Source organism: Stegodyphus dumicola, chromosome 3 (genome assembly GCF_044657685.1).
Source record: "Stegodyphus dumicola isolate Sdum_Otavi_A_Nest chromosome 3, ASM4465768v1".
Classification (NCBI taxonomy): Eukaryota; Metazoa; Arthropoda; class Arachnida; order Araneae; family Eresidae; genus Stegodyphus; species Stegodyphus dumicola.
The window spans coordinates 181,591,732-181,617,793 of NC_140770.1; the positions used below are offsets into that span (position 1 = coordinate 181,591,732).

A 26,062-nucleotide genomic window follows, 5' to 3' on the forward strand; every position below is an offset into this window, starting at 1 on the left:
AACAACCACCGTATTTCATTTAATTCTAGAGGCATCCTTTTTGTATCAGGAGTAACCGTACCCTTATATCATCGGTCACCCGAATTAGTTTAAATTTTGTTTCGCCGCTCTTTGCTTTTCTTACTGCTTACTCTGGCGATCGCCAAAACTTTTCCTTTCCTGTCCACTATTTCCGTTATCGCCCCTTGCGATCGCATGCGTTTAACAGTAAGGATATTCCTATTCTGGCTACCTGAATCTTTGCTGAGGTTGAGTTCATGAAAACTAGAATCCAGCCGACTCCTTATCCCATCCCGTGGAACGCATACTTTCCGATGCCCGCCGGCTTTAGTATTTTACAACAGCTAATTGAATTAAACATTTTAGCGTAGCGGGATTTCTCACCTAGAAATGTCCTGAACTGCGGAAAGGAGCCGCAATATTTATCATTTTAATCGCCTCAGCGTCTGACCTCTCGCCGTACAACTTATTGAAGAATTGATTTTTCCTTAAAATAAATTCGGTCAACTCCTCAACTTTATTCAGATATTTGCTGAAAAGTTCAGCTTCTAAATTAGTTCGCTCCTTTACTACTGGGAATGCTTTTATTGGCACATTTTTAAACGTTTTCCAGGTGTAGATGTCACTTTCTGCCTCACCTAGCAGGAACTTGCCTATGCTTTTGTAACAGCATAGCGCTTTCCCTTTGAAGTTTGTCGCAGCAATCGCAGCTTTTCGCATTTCCCGAACAGGATAAACTATGAAATGCATGCCCAACTGTCCCAGAGATGACATAACGGAACTCTTTCCAACAAAAGTCGCGGAGGGTTTCATAGCGGCCCGCCTGGTCTCGCCTGTGAAGCCCAAACCCTCCATTTGGTTAACTGGTGCCTGTGGCACATGAATCTTTGAATCTTTGAATCGTTGAAATACGATACCCGAAATTTTTCGTGATTATAATACTTTCTTTAATTTGTACAAGGAAGTGAAAAGAGGAAAAATACTCTATCATGTATACTATATCAATTACTCTGAAACATATAAAAATTTAGATACTATATCTGTATGAGTTTGTTAATCTAAATTATTTCACTCCGAAATAAAAACTCAAATGAAATAAGAAGAAAACAATTTCCTTTATTATTATCTAAACAATACATTTTTACATCAGGGAAAATTTCTCATAGAAAGAGACACAATTCACAATATTAAATACCCGTTGAAGACAAACGTGGTAATAGGGTATCATACATAAAGTATATTTATTAGTAATAAATTCTTTTTTATAAAAGAATTCAACAATTTAATTTTCACAGCACATTGTTTTCGATATACAGAAATATACCATCAAATACCATCCGCGAATAATATTGACTACAGAACGGGTCGTTGAACATGTAAATAATGCATAGCTATAAGTTCAATTTGAAGATGATTAACATGCTTCAGCCTCAGTTCACGCTTTTCTATTCCAGATATGCTTTCAATGTATATGAAATACTTCACAAAATAAATTTCAAAGCCTAGGACTCATTTTTGAATACTTGTGGCAACTTTAGATGGCAAGTTTCCAAAATGTATTAAATTATATATTTATCAAGGTGTATTTTTAATGTACGTTTTATGCTATTATACTATATATTAAAAAGATATAAATACTTCTTCATTTGCATTATATTGGCATTTATCAAATATAAGTATTATAAATTCATATGGTCATACAAACTCAGAGAAGTTGATGCAGAATTTTCAAAATGTACGTCCGTTCCTAGAAATGAGAATTCGTAATACATTATTCTTATCAATATTTTAAATTCTTCGTCATCCGTAACGCCTCTAACGCGTTCAAGTGAAACTTCCGCAGGGCGGGCGGCCGTAACGCGCGTCAAGCGTTCTTCTACATTTTAAAACTTTTAAACGTTTAAAACGCTTTCTAAATGCTTACTTGTTTGAGATTTTATTTTTGTTTGTTCTTTTGTTTGCTCTAGAGGGCAGAACTAATCAGCATTCTATTTCTAATTAAATTTACCTCGGGTTTTATGAATATTATCGCCTTTTAATATAAGATATAGACAGTGATAGATGGCTTCAACGTCTACTCAGCAGAAAAGGAGAAAAAATGAGGTTGTGAATTGGAAAGACAAGAAGGATAAAAGTTTGATGAATACAGTTCATAATAACTCGATGATTGATGTTGGAACACGGAAAAAAAATCTGTAAAAAAGAAACAATAATTGTAAAAGATTAAACAACAAAATGGGAGGAGTGGACTACCTGGATCAGATGTTATCAAATTATCCTGCTGTTAGAAATAAGCAGAGATATTATTATTTTTCCATTATGCTTTATTTCCTTATAATTATACTTAATATTCATTCATCCACTGCGAAAGTCATGTATGGAAAGTTATGATGTACAGAGAAAACAACATTACACGCTACGAAAAACAGACGGCCGCTGTGGGGAATTTTCGCGGACAGGGAAGGACGGCGAAAGGATTAAACATTTATGCATAAAATGTAGCAAAAGTGAAAACAAATGTTTCCTAAATGGTAATTAACAACGTTATATGATGTTTAAAATCAAAATAATTAAGTACAACTGAATTTCAAGAGAAAACTTAGTGCCTGCTTTAGCAACGGCACTTCTTTATCAGAATAACATGAAATTTTCTGAATAAGTTTCGTAATGAAGCATTGGAAACGCACATTCTCTTGAACTTCATCAGTTGTTTCATAGTGAAATATTATAACATTGTTGCTGATAAAATGTGTCAAATGAATTGGTCTGAAAACCTGTATTTATTAAATATTTTTTTACAGGTAACATGGAAGACCTTAGCCTTACACGTAAACGATAAAGCTAAAAATTCTGAGCGTTCGGACACGGCAATAGGAATGGTATTTTTAATATTTCAGTAATGCAGGGAATAGAAGTCTGTCAAATTCCAATACAAATGCATACATTACTATCACGTAACATAATCTGATGTAAATGCTTTAATGTTATATAAAAATGTACACAATGTTAATGTACAAAAATGAACAACTGAGAAGAAAAACAACACAGTCATTAAGAAAATTTGCCAAATCTTCAAAAATGTTCCGAATTTTGGGTTTATTTAGTTAAATGAATGTGGATATTTCTTTTTGAGATAATTATCAACCGCTTTACTAAAACCATGTCTTTTCCTATTATAAATATACACAATATATGGAACTTATTTTTTAATTGTCATAGTTGGTTGAATAATTTATAAAAATCAATAACTTCAGACATAGCACAAATATTAATTAGAGTAAACGAAATGGAAGAAAAAATTCTGGAGTGAACACTGCATGACTTCCTTGTACAGCCAATTAAATTATACGATACTTTTCCATTTTTCCAGCACAAACGATAAAGTCGCCAATAATGGTACAACTGAACTGATGCCAAACGGAATATCTTCACTGGTAACCTTTTACGCCTTATTTTCAAAACAAGTCGCAGACATTTCTTGAGTGTCTTTCAATACTAGCATACAATTACATAGAGTTTTTACAAGATAACTAAATTTTATGCCATAAAATCATTCGCGGTAATTAAGTCAATTAGGGTGCAATCACACCGCTCACCCGAAGGCGAAAATGTAGCAAAGGGTTAAATCCATCCAATCTAACGAGAATGCGCTAGCGAAGTAAAGAATTGCGGTTTTACATAATTTCTGAGTAAGCTTTTCGTAAGAATTGAAATAATTTTTGCATTTAAATTTGTATTCCAAATTAAGATTTAACTTGAAATTAATGTAGATAATTACTGGGAGAATTAGATTTTTGTAGCGTAGTTAACGTGAGATGAGATCACTTAGAGTTACGTCATATGAACCTGCGAATCAGGATGCTGTACCATGAAAGCATTAAATTCATGTCTTTTAATAAATTTATTGTCTTTATTTATTGGCTTTTTACAAAATTTTAAACGATATTAAAATGTTTTCAAAACGCAAAATTCTTAGAACTAACATTTCTTAACATATTTTTTGTGTATACTGTGTTTTGTCGCCAATAAAGTCTGCTTGGCGAGATTTGCGCCGGCGAAATGGAAAAGTACCAATTATACAGCTTTCTTGCTCCTCTTCATTTAAACTTATTTCCTCGAATTTCATTAGAGATGATTTGTCATTTATTAAATTCTATTTGACTTCGTGGAAAGGCAAAAAAAGGCATAAAAATTCAAAGAAAATTCATTAAAAATTGTAAAATACAGAAAAACCTAAAAAACCAAAACAGTTTAAATCACTTAAAGAAAAAGAGTTTTTAAAATAAAAATTAGAGTTTGTACGGCAAGCAAGTCGGCCAACGGGCAGAAAGACAATTTTTCGATGCACAAAGAATCAAACTTAGCTTTGGGTACCGCTGGGTAAAACGACATTTAATTTGCTGTACTAACTGACTTAATTCACTATATTACTATGAGTTTCAAATGTCAACAAAGAACCGGCATGTTAGGTCTAGCGTCACTTACACGTTTAAAATGCTGAGAACTATTGCATGCAGATTAACTAAAGGTATAAAACCTTAACCGGAACATAACAACAACATAATTCAATCACTTTTAAAGTAGAAAATGCACAGTTTAGAAACATATAAAAGTATCATCGGAGCTCACCCCGAGCTAGATATGAGGGTGGGTGTATATATATGTTTCGGGCGGCCGACTGCAACAAAAAAAAACGAGGTGCATTACTAGATGTTCTAACAGTTCCATGTACAAAATTTCAACTTTCTTTGATTAATCGGTTTTGAGTTATGGCAGATACATGCATACCTTACGAAACAGTCCTTTTTGAACCCATGTTGAATCCCTTTCATAACCCATTTAGGAAAAGTTGGCTTTCATTCTGTCCGTCAATACAGTTGTCATGCAAAAACACCGTTCAAATGTATTCGAGGGCGGTCAAAATGTATATTTTCGTTGAAATATGATATCCGAAAAATCGCAGTATTTCCCTTACTTCGGACAAGAAGTACATAGGGACAAATTTATTCCTTAATTTACAATCCACATTTTTCGCTAAGTGACTTTTTTGAAGTCATGTTAAAATATCTGAACAATAGTCACACCAAAAAATGAACTTTAAAATGATTCTTAATCTTAGATTGCACATTTACTCACTTAATTGGTTATATAGTTAATTAAATTTGTTGTATGTTATGACTAATTATTTATACATGTAAACGAAATATTCATAAGAACGCATGCATTTGTTCTCCGGTTTTGAAATTTAATGAAAGCCCTTAAGTCGGCCTTCGATTACGTTGTAGATTAGATCATAACCCCCCAGAAACTCATAATATTTTATTATTCTAAATTACAAAACTCAATTATATAAGGAACAGTTCATTTTACTAATAATTTTTTTAATCGAGTGTCTTCCTTTTACATTTCTTTTCTCTTCTTCAAGTAATTCGGTGATACATTCTTTTGTTTGTTGGGTCATTGAACTCTGGTGAAATCCTTTTCGTGCCAAGAATAAATTTTTCAACGTATTTCTTCAGGTTCTTTCTACTTCAATAATAAACAAATATAGATCTGAGCTATAAAAATAAGTAAGTTTTTTGACATTTCATTCTATTCCAGAAAGAGTTTTGTACCATATTACTTACTTAAATTCTCGCACATAATTTACTGTCATTATAACAAAGTTATTCAGTTATTATCATTTGTGTCACGAACATGTTCTAAACACAGCATAATCGAATTCAATGAGGTAATGCAATATATAACTTTAAAAACACTGATAATTATATATCAAATATAGCATTTATGGTAGTGTAAATTTTAATCAGAAGCTAATTTCTGAAGAGACAAATAATGTCACCAATTTATTTTTGAATAATAAAATTAAATTCCTAAATTTAATTCTAAACAGCCTGTTCGCACATCTTTTAGAATATTTTGCTTTGCTATAAAAATGTTGTCTGCAAGGAATCTGTTTTAACTGCAACTATATTTTTTTTTAAAGTATAAATTTTTGTCTTCTACTTGATAGTTTTCTTTTAACAAAAAATGGCGCTTTTAAAGGCTCAATGGATGGAAGGCTATATTTGTGGTCTTTCAGAAGAAAATTATTCGTGTCTTCTTATTAAAAACGCTGCGAAAGCCATATTGTCTCAATATCTAAGCTATGACAGGTAATATCGTCAACAAGAAATGAAAAAAAAAAGTCCAAGTTTCGTTTCAAGTGGAAAAATTGCTCCAAATACATGTCCAAGGAAGAAACGGAATGTTTCGAATGTTGCAAAGATAAAATCTTTTATGTTAAAAGAAAATCCGTTAAGTCAAAGGACAGTTGAAAAATCATTAAAATGGTTAGTGCCAACTGTAAACAAAGTGCTTAAAGCTGATTCGAATCTTAAGAGGCGAAAAAATCTAACGTGCATCGTTCTTTCTCCAAGACATATCGCCAAACGAAGAGAGCACTGCAGAATTCTTCATGAGAAACATTTATCCAGAGAAAAATTGAAAACATTTGTCATGAATCTCGGGTGTGTTTAAGTGACTGCTATAAAAAGCCGTTAATTTATTATGATATAAGAGGAGATAATAATCTTAAGATATGGCTCAAAGAAACTGAAGAACGTTTTTTGAAGGAATTTATGATTGTTGTTGTTTTTTCAATTATGATTGTTGTTTGTTTTTTACTCTAATGTTAATATTATTATGTATCCTTATCGGAATGTAGATTTCTTTAAAGAACAATATCTGATTTGGACATTACATGATTTCCTTGTATGGTCTATTAAATTATTTAACGCCAAATTAAAAAGAAAATAGAGAGCGGAGAAAAGTATTAAGATCAACTGTACATATTATCCATAACTGCATCGAGACGAAGCAAGCAGCCACACGTCAAAATGAATTTTTAATTTTCTGGAAAAAAATGGAACAAGACACGGGTATCCCTTCACTCAATATCCCTCATAAATCTCCTATTACTCACGGATTTTTGCTTTTTTCGAATTTTAAAAACCTGCTTGTCCAAACGTCGGCCTAAAATCCTGCTTGGACTTCGGAAATTTATTAAAGAAAAAATGGGATAAGTGACCTCTTCTGATACTACAAAATGCGTTATTGACTTCGAAGTTACAATGTAGGAAAATAAAGAAGACTGAGGGTTATCAAAAAGAGCATTTAGAACACAAAAAGTTAGGTAAAATATTTCTATAAATACAATTAAAATTGTCTAAAAAGTGTGCGAAGAGATTCTGTATAACTTTGCCAAATTGTAAATCTTTTCTTGCTTCTGGTATTATCAGTATGCTTTACAAAAGTTATTATTAATCTTTGTGCTATGTTTAGATATGGGCATGCCATTTAGAAACACATGGATACAAAAATGTATGTGAAAATCGAATATATTTCATCTTAAAATGCAATATTTGGTTATTTTGATAATTAACCAATGAAACAAAACAGTAACAACAATCTGTGACTCGATATACATTTTTGTTTACATATTAAAGTAAATTACCGTACTTCCTCTGTACTTTTCCCCTTAGGTTTTTAGCGCCATTTTCTGAACAATTTTTAAATATTCGCGTACTTTCGTCAATGTTTTCAGAGAAAGAGTTCACCGAAGTTTTAAAATGGATTAGTCTACGCAGTGATTTTTTTTTCCTTTCATTAGTAAAGACAAATCTTTGAAAATTAGATAGGAAGGTCACGCCGAATCTTTCCCTTCTAACTGTTGAACTAACGGCTAGTCTAATGCAAAAACGGAGTAATGAAAGCAAATGAGAACTGACATTCAATCCGAAAATTCACTCAGCCGTCTGCTCATTTACCTTCTCTAACGAATTATGGATGATTTGAGGCCTGAAGTGTAGCAGAGACAACCATAAGAACGGACGAGAATTGCGTTACAGGACTTATCCCTCAAGTGAACTAACGTATTCCTCGATACAAATTGAAAATGACATAAAAAATTGCAAATTTAGAAACTAAAAATCCCGGTAAATTTTTGTCGTATGGGAGTCATCAATTTATTTTTTTCTTAAATTATGTAAAACCTTCCAAGTATAATTATGGAAACTGGCACACCACATCAAAAGCCAGATTTCGTTATTCAGTCCACACATATTTTTTTTTTAAATTTGACATTGCACAGTTATGAATATTGTTGCATTTAAACACTTCTGCAGCTAGAAGTACCAACGACTAAAAAAAGAAAGGCAGAGTAAGACTTCTTAGCCGGTGAGAATGGTGGTTTTATATGTGCATAAATGTTTAGTACTGCCAAATGCAATAAAAAAGGAGACGCTCAACTAGATGTGATAGCAGTTCCATATAAAAAATTACACCGTTCTAATGCTAATCGATTTTGAGTTATATGAGATATAGACGTGCGTTCCTACGTATAGAACATCAAGAAAAAGTCCATTTAATTTCTTTTTTACAATTTTTTTCGGAATGAAGACCTTTTTTTCTGTACGTACGTGCAGATATCATGCAAAAAAGTAATCAAAATTCATTCAGGAAAGGGTTTTGATGTTCCCGATTTCATTTTGGATATTTTCTTTAAAATGTTTTGGAATTACAAAATTGAAGGAAACTGAAGGAAATAATAATATTTTGATAATAATAACATTATTTTGTACAAGGAAACAATAATATTTTGATAATAATAACTTTACTTTGTACAAGGAAATAATAATATTTTGGTAACAATAACATTACTTTGTATAAGGAAATAAAAATATTTTTATAGCTTTCTGTAGTTTTATCAGCGACTACCTTTCATTGTTTTATATTTTTAATGTAACAGTATTCTTCGAAAATTAATTTTAAATTATTTAAAAAAGAGGAAAATACAGAAGGAAATACGGTATTAAATGTAGTGCGGAGTGCTTAAAAATCGCCATTAATATCAAAATGTATGCAATTTTATGTAAAACAAAATTTCGTGTACTTGCAATAATAAACGAAAAATCGTTATTATCATATGTATAGAACATATTACTTCACTCTACAGAGTTACAATAGATGAAAATACATCAAAAATAACTAACCGAAGCAAACCTTTAAATTAAAAAGACATATCTTACAATGCGGACGTACATTTTCTTACACAGCAAAATTAATTTCTTTTCTCAGTTTTAAGAAGTAAAGATTAATACACTATATGTAACAAGAACAAAAAACAAGCTACACAAAGATGAGCCCTTCTCCGTAATCATTAAATGATATCTTCATTTTCAAGATGCAAAAGTTTTAAATCAGCAGTTCCTGCCCTTTAACCGCATGAAACTTGAAAATCACGTTTTAATTTTGAAATTATACCGTCTATATAAACAAAAATATTAAGTATTTCATCACTAAATACAAAATACCTATTTTGAAGGACTCTGATAATTCATTTTATCTACGCAAACATTTTAAAACTTTAGCAAAATATCAAAAATACTTTTCCCAAACAAATTTCTGTCTTATCTAAAATTATGTACGTATATAAAAATGAACTGATTTTGCTGATGCTCATGCATTTTCTAGACACCAGCATCTAACATTAAAATTTTATCGCTGTGGAAAAACTACTTCATGATGATAACAGATCTCAGATTTTAAAGTGAGAGTTTGAGAGCGATAGTGATGCTTCGAAAAGTCATTGTACTCAGTCTTTTTGTTACAAAATAACTCAAGTACACTTTATAATACCAGTACAAAAGTGTAGCATGGAATTTGTGAAGACACTGAATCGAGCTATGTGTTTTATGCATTCTAAAAGTTTTATTCTTTTATTAAGTTGAGAAGCCGTGAAACTAATAGTTTTAATTTTACATGTAATTTTTTTCTGGATATAATCTTGAACCTTGAGATTAAATAAAATATCAATATGCTAATAAATATTTTAATGTATTATCTAAAAGTTTGCCTTGAGCTTTTATGTAAGATATATGTCTAAGAACAAGATTTTAGTTCTAGTATCTGAGAGTATTAATATCACAGTACAGTTAAACAAACATCCTTGCTATCTTGTGAAATGGCATAAACTAATGAAATTTCCGACGAAGGGTGAGGTTATTCAATTCAAATGTCTATCAGTTTCGTTTTATTAAATATTAAAAATTTTTGCTGTAATTTTGGACGAAGAATGAAGTTATTCAATTCAAATTTCTATTAATTTCGCTTTATTAAATATTAAAAACCTGCTGCTGGAATTTGGGATGAAATATGAGGTTATTAAATTCAAATGTTTGTGAATTTAGCTTTATTAAATATTAGAAACCTTCTGCTAAAATTCTGAACGAAGGATGAGGTTATTCTATTCAAATTTCTATCAATTTCGCTATTACAAACTTTTCGCTTTATTAAATATTACAAACCTTTCGCTTTATTAAACAGTTTTGTCTCACTGATGAATAAAGTATTTTTTGAAATGTGAGACTTGTGATATTAAATTTTAAAAATGTATTATGACAGTTCGATTTAATTGCGATTCATTTAGTATTTATAAAAGTAATATGCAAAGTTCGAATTTTAATTTAATTAAAATTCGTCATAAGATAAAATTTAGGATTTGGGAAAAGCTAATGCATTTAGAGAAAATTTGACACAGATTTTCGTTTTCCTAGAAGCCAGAGATAAACATGAGTTTTGCACTTAATGCAGGAAAATCTGTCTCAAATATTCTTGAAATTCAAAGTATCTGTCTATGAAATGAATACCAAATCGATTTTTTTACGATTTGATATGATTAATTAATTTTGAAATTCAGTCTTCATTAAAATTTGATTTGCTATTATTTCAATGCTTATGATATTTAACTTAAAACACACAGTTGTTGATATCTACAAAGAATGCAACCGTTGATGATATATAGTTTATTCTCGTAGGAAAAACACTCGTCATCCAATAATAAGATGGCGTAAGAAAGAAACATCTACACAAAATCCGACCCAGTACTATTTTATTGGTAGAATACTAGAAATTAATTGAAGTAAGAAATAATAAATGATTTGTCCCCCGAAATTACGTCAGTTATACGTCAATGTAATGATGTTATACGTATTTTCAAAATATTTTATAAATTTAAGTTTATTCATCAAAGTTTTAAACTGACTTGTGATGAGCTTTTATGCTTAAAACTAGTACTTTACATTGAAGGCAAATACGTATATATATCAACCTAAATTTTATTTAAAATGCATATAAATAAATATATCTAAAATCATATTCTATTAATAATTTCAAATTCCATCACACTACGTCGTGCGGAATGCTTTTGTATAGTACCTAAGACATTTAAAGGGAGCCTGAAAATATAGCGCGTTGTTCTTGCTAATCTTTCTGATATGAATATACTCCATATCATGTTTGCAAATTCCTCATGGCTAAGGACAAGAGAGAGCACCTGTCATTGGCTAAAACTAACCAAAGCTGTCACCTTATAATTGGCAATCAGAGCCTAGCCAGCTCCAGCCCAGTTTTCATCAGAAAGTCTCCAGGAACGGATCCATGAAAATTCTACCTCTTGTTTTTCTTAACACCAACCTCTGAAGGAAGCTTTTAACTAGACGACATTTTAAGTGCCTTCACTTCATAAAGAAACTATACATTTGCAAGCATCTAAGCCGTCACGCTAGGTCCAAGGATATTTTAAGCTATTACTTCTCCAGCTAATCTGGGAGGAGTCATATGTCATATAATCATATTTTAGTGTAACTTTTAAACGAACATTTATCAAATTATATGAATTTGTCATTTTTTATCTTATGTCGTCACTCCAAGCACGATGAAATATGTGATGCTTGATCAATTAAACTTTTTGACCCTCAGAGATGCGCGATGCAATGTGAGAAAGTCAATATATTAAATAATGATCTTATTTGAATTGTTGTGTATATTTGTTTGGGCTTCTGAATGCATGACAGAGAGAAAGGCTCGTCTTTGTGTTTAGCTGCACGAGAAGGTGGTTTGGAAATCGACGAGGCCATCATGTTTTCAGACATGGTCATGAATGCTGATGTGCGGAGTGGCGGCAATCTTTGGCTGATTTCTGTGATGTTGAGTCGCCAAATGCGTCCGCCGGCGCTTGCATTTTCGATGAAAAATGGCGCACATGGTAATGACAGTCAAGATGGCTCCACCAAACGCCAGCCCGATCACCAGGTGGACGTCTATGCCATGTATAGTACGACCTATATGACATAAAGAAAGACAGGCAATATAAACTTGAAATTATAGACAGGCAATATAAACTTGAAATTATAGACAGGCAATATAAACTTGAAATTATAGACAGGCAATATAAACTTGAAATTATAGACAGGCAATATAAACTTGAAACCAAATCATATAAACTTAAATTGGTATCAAATTTCACCTGATATGATTTTGTTCTTATTACAGATCTAATAGTTTTGGAAGAAAATCATTTTTTCTTTATACAGGGTGATCTTTTTTAAAGTGGCAGTGTTTGGAGCGCCCTGTAGCGCGATCTAATAGCCGAAATGGCACCAAACTTGGTATCTAGACTAATCAAGACATGGGAAAAAGGATTCCGTGAAAAACATTAGTTCCAAAACTCGTCGCTAGGGTATTTTGTGGCATTGCTATAGCTTACAATAACGATAATTAGCATAAAACTCGGATATCAAAGAAAAATGCAAATGTTACAGCGCCAGTAACAGGATCTATAAAAGCAAGTAGTAGACAGATCCGACAAATAATCTCAGCTAAAGTAAACGAGCTCCAGTGGACATGCCTCTCACGTTACCGGAACGTGCGTTATTGATGAAGCTGTATTACATGAAACAATGTAATGCATCCCCTGACCTCACGCTTCGTTCCCCTGACCCCACGCCATGCGATTTTTGGCTCTGGGGTTATTTGAAATCTTAAGTTTATGTTGGTGGAGTATCAAATTTGTTTATTCTAAAGGACAACATAACAAACACAGTGCGGGATATTCCTCGTGATATGTTACATACGGCTATGGAGAACGTTGTGCACAGAAAGAATGCACGGTGTTATTTCTGAGAACGGTGCTCACATTGTATGTGGTCTAATTCATCACCGGGGAAGTTAATGTAGTAAATAAACATTAATAATTTAACTGTACGATTGTATGTCTTGATGTCCCCCTGTATATTTTATAAGCACATAAAAAGACTGCTGTACGTGAAGATTTATAAAGAGGGAAATAGTTTACAAATTAGCAAGCTAACCTTTTTGTTTTACGAAACTTTTATACCCTTCTGAAACTTCATCTCTTTCTTTATAATAGCTGAAACTCTTATGTTTTACGAACCGAACATCAAAATCACTAGTTGGATTCATATGGCGTACATCTAGTTAAGTGCACAAGATTTAAATCTAGCTAGAATTCATCGGAGCCCAGCTTCAGTACTTCTCAACTTTTGAGTAAAATCGTTTCTCCAGCTAGAAAGCACCGGTGCCCCGTTAAGCGGGTTCATTATTTGGTTGTTCATTTGAATTTCAATATGTAATTAATACAGCATTTTAAGAGTTGATGAAATTGATATTGGTATTAGATATCAAATATATTTATTATATTTCCTGGAAAACGCTAAGTTACGTGTTGAAATGCAATCCCATTAGGATGACAAGAAAACAAATACTTGTCGTCTGTATTCATTCGGTATATGCTGTATTCGTATGATCAAAATACTTTTATTCCATTTGGATTTCCGTTTATTTGGGTTCTAATTCATTTCCAGGGGAAAGCTGAAATAAAACTTCAGTTTAACTCCCCCCGAAAACTATTTTTCAAAATACTTACCATTCTTTTAACCTCGGGATCATGCCTTTTTAGTTACATTACTATCATTGCATATAGAAAGATAACCCAGAGCAGTATTCCGAAACAAATGCTGAACTAACTACTAGCAGCAACATCAATAAGTGATAAACTGATGCTTTATCCAGGCTTGCACCCGGTCGCCGAGAGATTTCTAGTACTTTTTGCTTCTCGAAATTACTGGATTGCATATGAGGGACGAATACGGATACAGCTGATGTAATGACCAATTACATTTATTAATACCTGTTAGAGTGATTCAGGCACCAATTCAAAATGTCGCCAAATAGTCGCCAATACCGTTGCTAGGTTGGCGATATCTCGCCAAATTAGTGAGATAGCCATTTACACAATATTAAATAAACTTGCTCCTGTATTCGTATTTTTCTGGTATACTGTCATTTCTATAGGTGTTCCATGTTACAGTATACAGAAAAATACAATTTCACTAAAATTATCCATTTATATAAAATTCGTAACGATATTTTATATGGACTTCGAGGCATTTTAATATTAAAAAAAATTACTTAATATATCCGTGAAATTTTCTTTCCACCAAAACACGTAAGAAAAAGTAAGTTTTAACTTATACTTACAACATTCGATTATATATAAGGGATAGAAATGATTTTCTTTTTAATTAAAGATAAATTTTAATTGGAGCTGTACTTTTATCATATTGTAGGGTTTATATTTATTTTAACTAACATTTATTTTAAGTTTAAACTATCTTTCCTGTCAAGCCTTACTTTCCCCTGGAACTGCCAATGCCAGAGTATGTAAATTTTAGTAGAACGCGCAAGGATTCAAATTATCAGCGGAAGTATTCTGAGTTAAATAGAATGGAAACGAGTTCGAGGTGCTGTTCTTACTTCACGAGCGCGGAGGTAGTTAGCCAGAAATTGAAGAACCCCGCGTTTGGGCCTGTGTGCTTGCCTCGGAGAATTGTTAATCGTTCAACGTGATATTCAAAGTTTGCTGAATTAGCAGCGGTATTGTAAAACGCGGTGAGGTTAGTTACGTTTAGAGAGCCTCGTAGTTAGAGTCTTGTTATTATTTCTTTTCAGGTTCTTATTTTTATTTTACCGCCGGGACGGCGTAGTTTGTGAGCGTCAAGAGCACGCAATTGTAATTTCTTAAGTTGAATAAAAAGGGACTTAAAGACTCTGTCTAAATTCCAGTTTCAACAGTCACCTCTTGGTTGCGTGCAGGTTGGAGGCGCGCAACTCTACAATATATTAATTTCTTTTTTAAAAAGTTTTATAATTTATTTCATAAGACTTAAAAACCTAGTTTCTTATTTTCCTTTATTAATTAATATATTAAAATAGGTTATAATAAAACTACACATATGTTCATATTAACATATGAAATTGTTCTGCAGCATTTTCGGATATTGCATCCACTATTAATAAAAGGAACTGCTTATTAAAGTACTTATAACAGATTAAATGATTCATTCAAAGGTGTATTACTTTTGATTAAAATTTAATTAACGTTTTTGAATATACTTACAGTCTTCTTCATCTGATTCATCCTCGAGACCACAATTTGGTAGACCATTGCATTTGGCACTTTCCGAAACACAAAACTTGCTGAAGCCACACTGGAATTGCTCGCATTTTGTACCTATTTTAAAGAAGAAACTCTTCTTCAGTATATGCATCCAAAAATTAAAGATTCGATGCTAAGGAGAGATTTAACAGTTACAAAAACATATATATGATAGAACATTATATCTGAATTAAAAATATTATCATTCAAACACATTGGTATTTATTGAGATGTCTGAAATGAAACAGCGGCTGAATTAGATGAGATTTCTGTTGGTTACAGAAGAACGAAACGGCTGAGATTTAAGAAACTTTTTATTTTATGTTCTAGGATTCCCCACTGTGTATTTCTAAGTTACAGTTAAAAGTGAAGAATCTTAAGAACTAGTAAGCAAATAATCGCTTAAGTTCGTGAGAAAGTGAATAAACTTGGAAAGGTTTAAAAGATTATTATTCAAATAAGATTTAACAGAATACCGTCTTGGAGTTGTACAATAAAGCCGACACTCGAGCTTCAACTTAAGAAACTAAGAATTAAACTAAAGTAATCTTAACTAAAGAGATATAGCCGAAGCTATCAAAATTCTAACAGAGTTGGCCTCTTAACGCTAATTGACTGCGAAGCTATCAAAGGCCAAAAGTACGGCCGTGCGTAATAATAGCTTACGAGAGAGTAGCCTAAAAACGCGGACGCATGCTAGCCAGAATATCTGGTATTGCTCTCACTAAGGCAGTACAAAGATAAAAAGTTACAAAGATACCCCCTCTTCCATTTCAAGCAAACGCATTTGAAACAACTGTTTTTTAGCCCAAAGGAGCGTTAGCTCATAATGTTGATTTCGTTTCGGGATTTTCCATCGATTCACTTTCTGGGTTACGCCATCAAATATTACAGCCCTGTATTATGTTTAAAAAATTAAATAATGAAGAATCTGCATGAATGTATGTATGTTTCTCGCATTGTGAAAAAAAAACAACGGTACCTAGAGCCATCCAATTTTGAATAAAGTAATTCTCCTCGAAATATGGGTATCTGAAACCCCGAATTTGGAATTTGTTTTTTCATCGATTTCATATTTTGTAAATCTTTAACGAATTTTTGATTAACGAACTCAATGATTTCAAAGCGAGCAATGGCAACACTTTACGGCGGGGGAAAAATTATCTCCAGAGTGCGAGACTGTGTATCGGAAATTCTAAAGATATGTTCATTTTAAAATTTTAGTCCAAAGGCGCTTTGTCCCTGAAGGACATTTGTTTCCGTTTTGCCATTTTGCGTTGGTTCACTATAAATGTTCGTTTCACTTTTCCACCTGTAGCCACTAAAAATGTTCGTTTCACTTTTCAACCTTTTGCCACCAAATGTTAGAGTCCTGCATTATATTTGAAGAAATTAAATAATAAAAAATCTGCATAAATGTATATATATTTCTCGCATTGTGATAAAACTACGTTACATAGAGCTATCGAATTTTAAATGACATAATCCTACTGCGAATATGGGCATGTGGAAGCCCAAATTTGAAATTTGGAATTTCTTTTATTATCGATTTCATATTTTCTAAAACTTTAACGAATTTTTGATTAACATACTCAAGGATTCCAAACCGAGCAATGGCAACGTTGTACAGAAAAACATTTTTATCTCCAGCGCGCGAGAAACTGTATCGGAAATTTTAGAGATAAGCTCAATTTAAAACTATTTTGCGATATTGCTCTTGAACTGAATTTTATGATTTAAGTGCGAAGAGCGTGATATTTAATAAAAAAGGTAACAGACAAAATATAAAAAAAAGCCCCTTTGGACGTAATTTAAAATCTGAAAAACCTTTCAGATTTTCTTTTCTTCTTTTTTGCGATATTAGTGTTGAATTTTATGATTTAAATGCGAAGAACATGATATTTAATAAATAAAGGTAACACACAATACGTTAAAAAATCGATTTGGGCATAATATGAAGTCTGAAAACTTTCATATTTTTTTATTTATTATTATATTTTATTTAATTTATCCTCTTCCTCAATATATTTAAGAATTGTAAAATAACATTTTCTCACATTGCTTTGCAAAGAAATGCTCTTAAAATATGCATGCTTCTGGAAAAAAGAGCGTAATTTAAAACAAATTTATACAGAAATTAAGGAAGCTAAGTTAAAAAAAAAAAAACATTTGAATAGAAGATATTTATAACGAAAACTAGACATCTAAGAATGTGTAATCTTAATACGTAACAAATAAGCAGAAATAACCGAAGTTTGAATTTTTTATTTAACAAACAACTGTGGAAAGAGGATGGCTTTCAATTCTTTGCGTTGAAGAATGAATTATTCAAATTACGACGGGGTCCAAAGAAAGTTTTGAAGACGAATAAAAAAATATGTAACAAGATTAAAATAAATTATTTATTTCCTTGTTTTGCTTGGAAATGCGGAAAATTCTCAAACATTTTTTTTCCCTATTTCTATTTATTCGAACACTCAATAAACGCTTTCTGAAGCCCAAATTGTGATATAATAATAATTGTAAAATAATTGTAAAATTGTAAAATAATAATAATTCATTATTGATATATTTACTAATTATACATTTGTGATTGATTTATTGCTTTTTTTGTTAATTTGCGTGAAGTTATTATAGTACTACATTACACATATCTAATTTAAGCGAACGAATTTGAAATGGGCGTTCAAAAATAATTTTTAATAATATGTATATAAAGAAATAGGAAGTGGACGCCACTCGAATTCCTTGTACGATGTAATAAATTGTACATATTTTTTGTTGCACTTCAATTAAATTTTTTTGCTCAAATTATTCTAACTTAATTAACCGATCCTTGAAAGGAAGTAAGAAATGACATGGAAAATTGAAGTTTTGAAATTAAGTATCCCGGTCAATTTTTGTCATACGGGACTTAAAATTGTTATGCTTTATGTTTTCATAACGAGTATCAAACTTTCCCAAATATAAGTATAGAAACTAGCAGACCTCAAAGTTATAATTCGCTATTTGTCGGAAATGAATTTTGGCATGGCCAAAATATGAATATTTCTTTTATTAAAAACACTACTGTAATTGGGAATACACGACTACGACAAACGATTTCGAAAATAAAGGACGGTGTATATATATATAATCATTATCTCATATAAAGCTAATTAAGATTTAAAGTATATTTATCTTTAAGTTATTTGCCCCTTTTTATTATTCTTAGGACAGGATATTTGTTTTCTGAGAGTACGAATGCATGTAGGGAAAGCTCTGAACTCATTTGGGACTCGCTGTAATATTCATTATCATTTCGTAAATTTGCTCAAAACCGTTTTAAGTCTCAGATGGTCCAGAGGAGCGAACCATGTGTTCGTAACTCATTAAAGTCCCAGGTTTAAAGTTTCAAACGCTCTCCCCTTGACAAGTTCTGTTTGAAGCGGTAAGCAAAAGAGATTAATATTATATTTTCCTTTTATCAGTTTTTTTAAATGTTTGATATGTACTTTTCACTGTTGCTTTTATGAACTTTCGTTTTAATTTTAGTACACCTTTACGTTTTCCCGGTTCATGTTTTCCATACAATAGGCTTTGATTGGATAATCAGGATTCTCTTATATCCTTGACCACGAAATTAATTTTATATATACATTTGGTGCTCTCAATTGTAGTGAAATAGAAAGCCCTCAACTAGATGTTATAGCATATACAAATTTCAATATTCTACGGCTAATCAATTTTGAGTTATGCGAGATACGTTTATACGCGAAGGAAAAAAAAATGAATCCATTTTAGGTCTATTTTAGAATCCGATTTGGAAAATGAGGTTTGATTTATTGCGATTACAGCAGAGCACACTAGTGCTATCTGCCTAAGAAAGGGAATGCCTTCGGGAAGGACTTTCTAAAGTAAATTGGCTCGTATAAAGGCTTCACATGAGGGGAATCGTTTATAATCGAACCCATGTTGGAAGTACCAATATTTAGCGACCGAACGGCCGCTGGTGAGCCTTACATTTGGATAAACGAGTTTTTTGTTCTGTTCGTACGTACAGACGTGACAAAATAAAAAAAATAAAAAAAAAACAGTCCAAAGGGATTTGAAACCGTCAAAATGGCTATTTTCGTTAAAATATGACACCTGAAATTTTTCTCGATTACAGTAATTCATAAATGTAATTAGAGTGATGTGTACAAAAATTAAATAACTGCCTTTTGGATAAAATCCATATGTCTTCAAACAACAAATATATTAATAAACTTTAAAAAAGCAATACTTTATATGACATTATAATCCGGCTAGGAAGCCATTATGACCCGGCTATGACATTATGATCCGGCTAGAAAGATCGAGGCCCAGCCCGATCTTCCTAGCCGGCACAAGCGGCATGATAAAAAATGGAACTGGTCAGAGGAAAAAAAATATATAAGGAAAAAAAAAAATCTGAAAAGTTTCAGATTTTAAATTACATCCAAAGGGGCGTTTTTTTTTTTTTTTTTTGAACGTTTTGTGTGTTACCTTTATTTATTAAATATCATGTTCGTTTCACTCAAACCATAAAATTTAGTTCAATAGCAATGTCGCAAAATAATTTTAAAATGAGCCTATCTTTAGAATTTCCGATACACAGTTCCGCGCGCTGGAGATAAAAAGGTTCTCCCCCCCGTAGGTTGCTGTGCATTGCTCTCTTTCAAATCGTTGAGTTTGTTACTCAAAAATTCGTTAAAGGTTTATAAAACATGAATAATAAAACAAATTCCAAATTTCAAATTTGGGCTTCCGCATGCCCATATTCGCAGCAGGATTACGTCATTCAAAATTCGATGGCTCTATGTACCGCTGTTTTATCACAATGCGAGAAATATACATACATTTATGCAGATTTTTTATTATTTAATTTCTTCAAATATAATGCAGGACTCTAACATTTGGTGGCAACAGTTTGAAAAGTGAAACGGACATTTATAGTGAGTCAACACAAAATGAAAACAATAGTCCTTGAGGGACAAAGTCCCTTTGGACTAAAAGCAAAAAAGTCCAAAATATGAGTCTTAGTGCCGAATTCCATTTCTATCTCTGTTCGTATTTATAATTTTCATTATTGTCTCTGCAAATCTTTGAATAGTTCCTTTTAAAAATCTTCCTCAAAATTCTTTCTATATTTCTCTCTTGCATTCCGGGTAAGCGTATATTCATCGACTAAGTGCCTGGCGTCGGATTTATATGACATATATGCATTCATAAGCTGATGGATTCGTTAAAAGTGAAAAATGTCAATATATATCTGCCCTCTTTGAATGTTGGATAATTTTGTGTTTTTGTAAAATTAGTTTTGAATTAAATGATTCGTATTTTAATATCCTTATTTACATAATTTAACTCACAGTATTAATGGAAAATATGCAACTGACTATGTTAAAACTTCGGTGAACTAAACTCGATTTCGTCAAATATGTTCACATATTAATGATTAAAAACCATGTTTCCACATTGTTATCCGTCGCATGATTCTTAAAAATTGAATATTAATTTATCGATACATATTACTTTTACATGCGGCAGTTTACCATTGATGTCACGAGGCTGAAAGTCTGAGTATGTACGAACTGGCCTTGACATAAAAACCGCGTCACAAGATTGGTTTTCACGACGGCGAACGAATACAATCATGATCGCCAATCAGATTCTTGCTAATAATATCCTCAACCACGAATGAGCATGTTTGTTTCTTGAAACGGACTAGGATTTCTTTTGGCTTTCTAAATCACGCTGTTCTTTGCTGTTTTAAATGTAAAATTTTCCCACAGTTTATTTTTTTTTTATTATTAGGATATTTTTGATTGTTTTCATTTTTCATCTCATTCTTACTAAAAGTTTTTTTTTTCAAATTTATTTTAGTATTTAAAAATTGTCAAACCTGAATTGAAATCAATGAAGGAAAACTGAATCGAAAATGAGAGATAGTGAATTTCGATGTGAGCATAACATTAATTAGAGCTTTAGCGTGATAACAAATTCCATAATTGCTTATGTTTAAATAACAAAGCATTAAAATGACTCTTGAATTTAGGTAAACATTCAGAATTTACTCCAGATTCTCAAATAAACCTTATTTACCTTCTTTGATTTCAGTCCACGTGGCTTGAAAACCTTTGGCACCAACTGCTTTATCTGCAGTTACAAATCTAGAATAATTAGTATAAATTAGCAAAGTAATTTGTAATTAAAGAAAGACTAAAAATAATTTTAAAAAATAATTTTTTATTAAAATATAAAAAACACATAATTTTTTTTAAAGAAATGTAATAGCTTTATAATGTTTTGAAGCCCCACTGAACATCAAACTCGTTTGATATTTGCTTTTATTTGAAATGCTTTATTTTTTAGCAGTGAATATACATATAAAAATCTAGTGCTTTCTCTAAAGAAGGCGTCAGCTTAATAACGGCAGTCTCTAACTATATATATTAAAAAAATTATAAACACCAAAATGCCGAGAATTCCAGGGCAATGTATTAAAAGTAATGGTGATCGTTCATAATTTCATAATGTATGATTGTATAAATTATTTAAGATAATTTTATAGAATCTTTGTAAATGATAAAGGTCAAATAACATAGTTTTGCTTTTAAGCAATACAGAGTGAAGAATTCATGCCTGGAAACGGGGCATCGGTTTGACATTTACAATCGTGATAAAGAGATGACGATCTTATTTACATAGACGTTACTTTTGCCGGAAAACAAACAACTTAAGTATTCAGAGCCAAAGAAAATCAAAGAAAAAAAAGAATCAGATATTGCTCGAAATTAAAATGTTAACGCCCATTCTCGTTTTATTTTAAAACACTACTATAGTCTATCAGGTTCAATGTTTCTTCTTACCTTCTTCGGAAACATACAATGACCTGACTAGAACAGAGAGCTTACTAAAGCTATGTTCACTAATTGTAGTAAGTAGACAGGATACAGACGAAGGGTATACAAAACCCTTTATTTTTTTCTTTATATACAATGACTTCCGTACTTCGGAATACAATGACCCTCCACTCGGGGTCTAACTTAAAAGATATCAAAATAAAACTAAACTCTAATTTAACTTTAGAATAAGATTGGCCTTATAATAACAGGAAGCGTATGTAGCACAGAGACTGTGAACACTACAATACGTTTAATTTATCAAGAGGATTAAAACCTCTGGCCTGGAAGGCAAAGTAGCAACTGCGTAACTTCTAAGGTAAGCGGCCTGCTTCGAACTCACGGCTTCCTCTCTTCTGCTTGGCAAAAAGGCCACACTTAAATACTTGGCGTTCGCCAGACAACTTTGCATAAACTCCTTCACGCTTATAATTCTGGCCGGAAGTAGAAAATAAGAAGTGATAGTAAAGATTTAAAATAAAATAAACGTTAGTAAAACTTAAGATCCTTACAAGTCTTAAATAAAATTATAGTAAAGATAAAAATCTTTACTGATGCGTGTACAATAATTTTGCGTGAAATTAATTACTGACAAAAATAATTATTAATTTTTGTAAACAGGTGATGCTAGGTGGGGCAAACTGTTTAAAATGAGCAGTTAGATCTAACTCTGTTTGGAGGAAGAAGAGAAGGAAAAGCATCTTCGAAATAAAATCCAGAACTCAAATGCAATTCAGCTCTCTGGAAAACGTAAGAAACAATTCTGGTATTACAAAATGTGCAGTCAAGATACAAAATCCTCTGCGAATTCATGACGTTAAATATGGGCTTTGAGATACACTTTACAGAGCTGTAAACCTAAGAATGGCCCCTAACAATAATAAAATATTGCACTAGAAAAGTTTAATTCTAGCTGAGATATTCTGCATAATATTTCTTGCTTCAGTGACCTAGGTGCCTGGAGAACCAGTATTTGTTTCGAACTGTTTGTTAGAGATATTTTCGTAGAAAGCATAATCATTCTATGTGACATTGTGAAAGCTATAGCATACATTATATTACTTATGCAACGAATTTTCGTGAGACTGCTTAGTTAGTATTTACTTAAATTATACATCTGAAATTAAATTGAGGAAGACATTATAAATAACTTGCCTTCAAAAAATAAGCAACAATGCTAAAAGAAAAAAATAAGAATATAAAAAGGGGAATTGAAACGTATAATTTAATATGAAGTCGAATCCAAACAGGCAACCTAAATTAGCATAAAACGCAATCCCGCTGTCACACCCCGCCTTAAAAAGGGGAATGCCGGACCTATGCGTCAGTTCACAAGGAGCGATGTGAACTGACGTATGTAATCCGAGATCCGAGATTAATATCCGAGATAGTCGCAGCGGAAACATGTATCGAAGACACCATTTACACGATGAAATACGTTGGAGGGCTGATGGGATGTTACAAGTTGTGTAAGACAATCCGCTGTTGCGAGAGAGCTGGATCTGCATCGTAGTGTCATCAACAGCCGCGGAATCGTACCAAAGGAATCAATACCGCTGCAGAAGACATGGGTCTGAACACCGGATGATTACCACAACGGCAGTCGATCGCATCCTCCTGTTATGCGCAAGACGCTGTATATCATGAAGCTGGCGTAGCATCTCCTGCAGCTGCTGGACGGCCCATATCCTGCCAAACGGAAGCTGGAATACACGCCCGATGACCTATGGTTTGCTTTCTTTTGTCCCTGTTACATGTCAGAACGTGGATGAATTGGCTCCGTGAACATCGCAGTTGGGCACCAGAGCAATACAGCCGCGTACTATTCATGGATGAGTCTCGATTTAATATCTAGAACGATTCCCGAAATGTATGGTATGGCTAGAACTAGGGACATGCTATCGGGGACCAAATATCGACGAAAGAGACCATTGCAGAAGAGAAGGCTTGCTTGTATATGGTGGGATAGCAATGAACGGTCGCACCGACCTCTACGTGATTCCTGGTGGTTCCGTTACAGCCGTCCGATATTGCGAAGTTCTACACCTTCTTGTGCGTTCTTTTATTCCTACAATGGGTGCCTAAGCGATATTTATGAACGATAACAGTTATTCGCTCACAGAGCAAGTAATGCCGAGATATTAAGACAATGAAAACATTCTACATCTGCCGTGGCCTGCTAGATTACTGGACGTGAATCCCATACAAGATGTTGTGGGACATATTGTAACGATGGGTACAGGTCGCAGTGTGCCACAATTCACCCTTCACGAGCTCCGACATGCATTACCACAGCAATGGCCGCTGCTGCCACAACAAGCGACCAACGATACAAGAAGTGATCAACGACACTATGCGTTCTCGACTCAGGACCCAAATTAAGCTATACCCGTTATTAGCGTGATGCTTGCATTGCACATTCTTCCGACTCATTTGGTCTTTTGCAATGGGTTTCTCATTTGGTCCTAATACATGTGTTTTTGCATGTCTTTGTCCACACATCTTGTTTTCTATGTGGTCTAATAACGCCACACCAACTTCTTGGATCACTTTCATGCATATGTGTTAAATTTGTTAGTTTTTTTATTATTTCGTATCTTGCCTATGTTAGTCATTTTTTGAGCAGGAATATATTTTAAGCCAAATGGTTATTTTGGTTATTGGTTAACTTGATCATATAAAAGCACGCGAATTAGGCCTTAGAAGAAATCGTATTTAATTAAACAATCGTATTTATGAACTTTGCCTGCAATAATTAATTGTATTAATTATTGCAGGCAAATTTCATAAATTACTAAAAATACAATAATAATATGGATACAATTAATACCTACTGCTTTGTCAGTTGAACACATTTTTAATTGTGTTTAGCTGACAATGCAGCAATAATGTGCAATTATGGGAGCTAATATTTAGATTAATATATAGAAAATCTACTAGCGGTCTAATTGAAACTACTAACTAGACTAACAATTAGAAATCTACTAACGATATTTTCATAATGTTGGAAGATGAAAGAATTTCTCTACTATGATTGGCAAGGGATTCACCACACAGTTCCATTGGAGGTTCACCGAGCTCTGGATACACTCTTACCACGGCTCCAGGGCATCCACGGCCTACGAATCAAAAATCAATTTCATATTAATTTTTATTCAGAGTTAAAGCAATATACACTAGTTACCCAAACATTCTTTTAATGACGCCATGTAAATTATGCATCGATACATTTTGATATTATGCAAACATGCAGCAACAGAGATGGAACTTGATTAAAGTAGCATATATCAAAACCTACTACAGATATATTTAAAGAAGGCAAACACACCAAAGTCAAACATAAAATTAGCAAAGTAACAATCATGTAGTGGCATAGATTTAGTCAAAGAGATCTGCAATATTTGTCTTGTTTTTCTGTCTTCCAGATTTCTTTGTTCCTTCGCACGTGCTTATCCTCGAAACCGATCGAGGTATTGGCTAAATCTACTCCAAACACATAGATGTTGTTTTTATAACATTATATTTAAAGATGTAATTTAAATAAACGTGCTTGTGGTTTAAAAATAGAAATGTGGTTCACTAAGTAAAAAAGAAATGACAGAGAATCTTTACGTTCGAAATGTGGCATTGAGGGCAATGAGATATTTTAAATTTTGCATTTGTTTCAGCTTCTAAGCATAAATGTGAGATAAGGCAATATAAGATATTTGTTGTTTTTCTTTATATCAAGTCAATTGCTCAAGGCTTTCAATAGATAACAATAACAGTTTGAAATTTTATTTCAGTCGTAAAATTAGAATTAAGCTCTACAGACTGAGTG

At 32.5% G+C, this 26,062-nt stretch overlaps 1 protein-coding gene across 3 annotated transcripts in view; it reads right to left on the bottom strand.

The window, feature by feature from the left end:
- Positions 1-1,096: 1,096 nt before the first annotated feature.
- The window catches only part of LOC118183122 (cubilin-like), a 501,423-nt gene continuing 476,457 nt past the window's right edge, over positions 1,097-26,062 (bottom strand). For 2 of the 3 annotated variants that reach the window (XM_085813677.1, XM_085813678.1), the window contains exons 13-16: positions 25,232-25,361; positions 21,443-21,510; positions 15,299-15,412; positions 1,097-12,161 (exon numbers count right to left, since the gene is read on the bottom strand). In XM_085813677.1, the coding sequence (XP_085669803.1) occupies positions 11,965-12,161; positions 15,299-15,412; positions 21,443-21,510; positions 25,232-25,361 (509 nt within the window). In that variant the 3' untranslated portion in view covers positions 1,097-11,964. The remainder of the gene's footprint in view (positions 12,162-15,298; positions 15,413-21,442; positions 21,511-25,231; positions 25,362-26,062) is intronic. The other variant, XM_085813679.1, reaches the window with a different exon arrangement.